Source organism: Galeopterus variegatus, unplaced genomic scaffold, assembly GCF_000696425.1.
Source record: "Galeopterus variegatus unplaced genomic scaffold, G_variegatus-3.0.2 Scaffold658, whole genome shotgun sequence".
NCBI lineage: Eukaryota > Metazoa > Chordata > Mammalia > Dermoptera > Cynocephalidae > Galeopterus > Galeopterus variegatus.
In genome coordinates, this window is record NW_007726769.1 from 6,277 (window position 1) to 7,623 (window position 1,347).

The window sequence follows — 1,347 nt, forward strand, 5'->3', positions numbered from 1 at the left end:
GAAACCACCTTTCCATCCACTGACTCCTCTATATTGATGCGAAAATTGCTGCTGCTGCTGCTGCTGCTGCCACCGCCACTGCGTCCACCACCTCCTAAAGAAGCTATAGAAAGAGAAAGCTTTAGAGTGAGGGAACCACCCTTCTCTCTCTCCCAAGGTGGTCAGGACTGTGGGTGGGCTCTGGGAAAACTGGACAGCACCCCTGAGAATGGCTATTGGCCATCTTTTAAGAGCTGCTAGGAAGTCAAGTCCGGTGTTGATTTACTTATGGAAGAGATGGGCGGTATCAGTGGGTAGCAGGTACACCCGGCAGTGAGCAACCACCTCAGGGCAATTGTGGGCATCTTCAACCCCAGCCCCACCTGGGGCTGCTAGAGGGTACCGCTGAGGACGAGGGTGGACTGGACTGGGAGTGTCCCTGCCCTACTGTGCTGTTTGGTCTATTTCTCCTTCCTCCCCACTCCAAGGGAAGTGGTGGCTTCCACAGCTCCTCTCCCCACCCTACACTAAAAGAGTCGAGCCTTCCTACCTTCCCTCATGCCAACGCCAGCCATCCTGAAAGAGAAGGGGAAGCAGATGTAAGCAAAGGGCAAAAGCTCAGGGCTCCCTAAGGAAAACTCATGTGGACAGCTAAGCAGTCCTCTCCAGCCCCCACCCCACCACCCCCACGCCCAGCTCCTCTAGGAGCTGGGACATCCTGGAAGCCCAGCCAGGCCTGCCACACCAGAGGAAATAGATTCTGATCTACAATAACACCCCATCTGCTTCATGCAGAGAGGGGAACAAGCATTAAATACTAGAGACCAGAGACCAACCTCTATCATTTACAGAAGAAATAGGTCCAGAGAGGCAACGTGACCTGCCCAAGGTAACAGCAAAGACCAGAGTACAGAATCCAGACCCTTACTTCCTGCTCAGTTATCTTTTCACTGTACCATGCAGCTGCTTAGGGACACCCTGCCACCCCCATAAGATGACCCTCCACCCCAGCCACAACCAATCCCTCCCCTTCCTCCCTTGTGCTGAGTCCCTACTTGGCATCCTGGCCCTCGAGCAGGCTGCGGTAGGTGGCGATCTCCTGCTCCAGCCGCGTCTTGATGTCCAGCAGCATCTTGTACTCCTGGTTCTGAGCCTCCATCTCGCATCGGAGCTCACTCAGCTGGGCCTCAATGCTGCTGATGAGCCCCTGGATCTGCTGCAGCTGTGTGGCGTAGCGGCACTCTGTCTCTGCCAGTGAGTTCTCCAGCCCAGCTTTCTGGTAGGCAACAGATCCATAAACACATCAGGTTGGCAAGGAAACCACCGAGGGCATGGGAGTAGGGGATTGAGACGGGAGCAGGGAACTAT

At 55.2% G+C, this 1,347-nt stretch overlaps 1 protein-coding gene across 1 annotated transcript in view; it reads right to left on the bottom strand.

Moving 5' to 3' along the window:
- The window catches only part of KRT15 (keratin 15), a 5,753-nt gene that overhangs the window by 867 nt on the left and 3,539 nt on the right, over window positions 1-1,347 (bottom strand). Inside the window, exons 6-8 of the mRNA XM_008571056.1 lie at window positions 1,035-1,255; window positions 530-555; window positions 9-103 (exon numbers count right to left, since the gene is read on the bottom strand). Of these exons, the coding sequence (XP_008569278.1) occupies window positions 9-103; window positions 530-555; window positions 1,035-1,255 (342 nt within the window). The remainder of the gene's footprint in view (window positions 1-8; window positions 104-529; window positions 556-1,034; window positions 1,256-1,347) is intronic.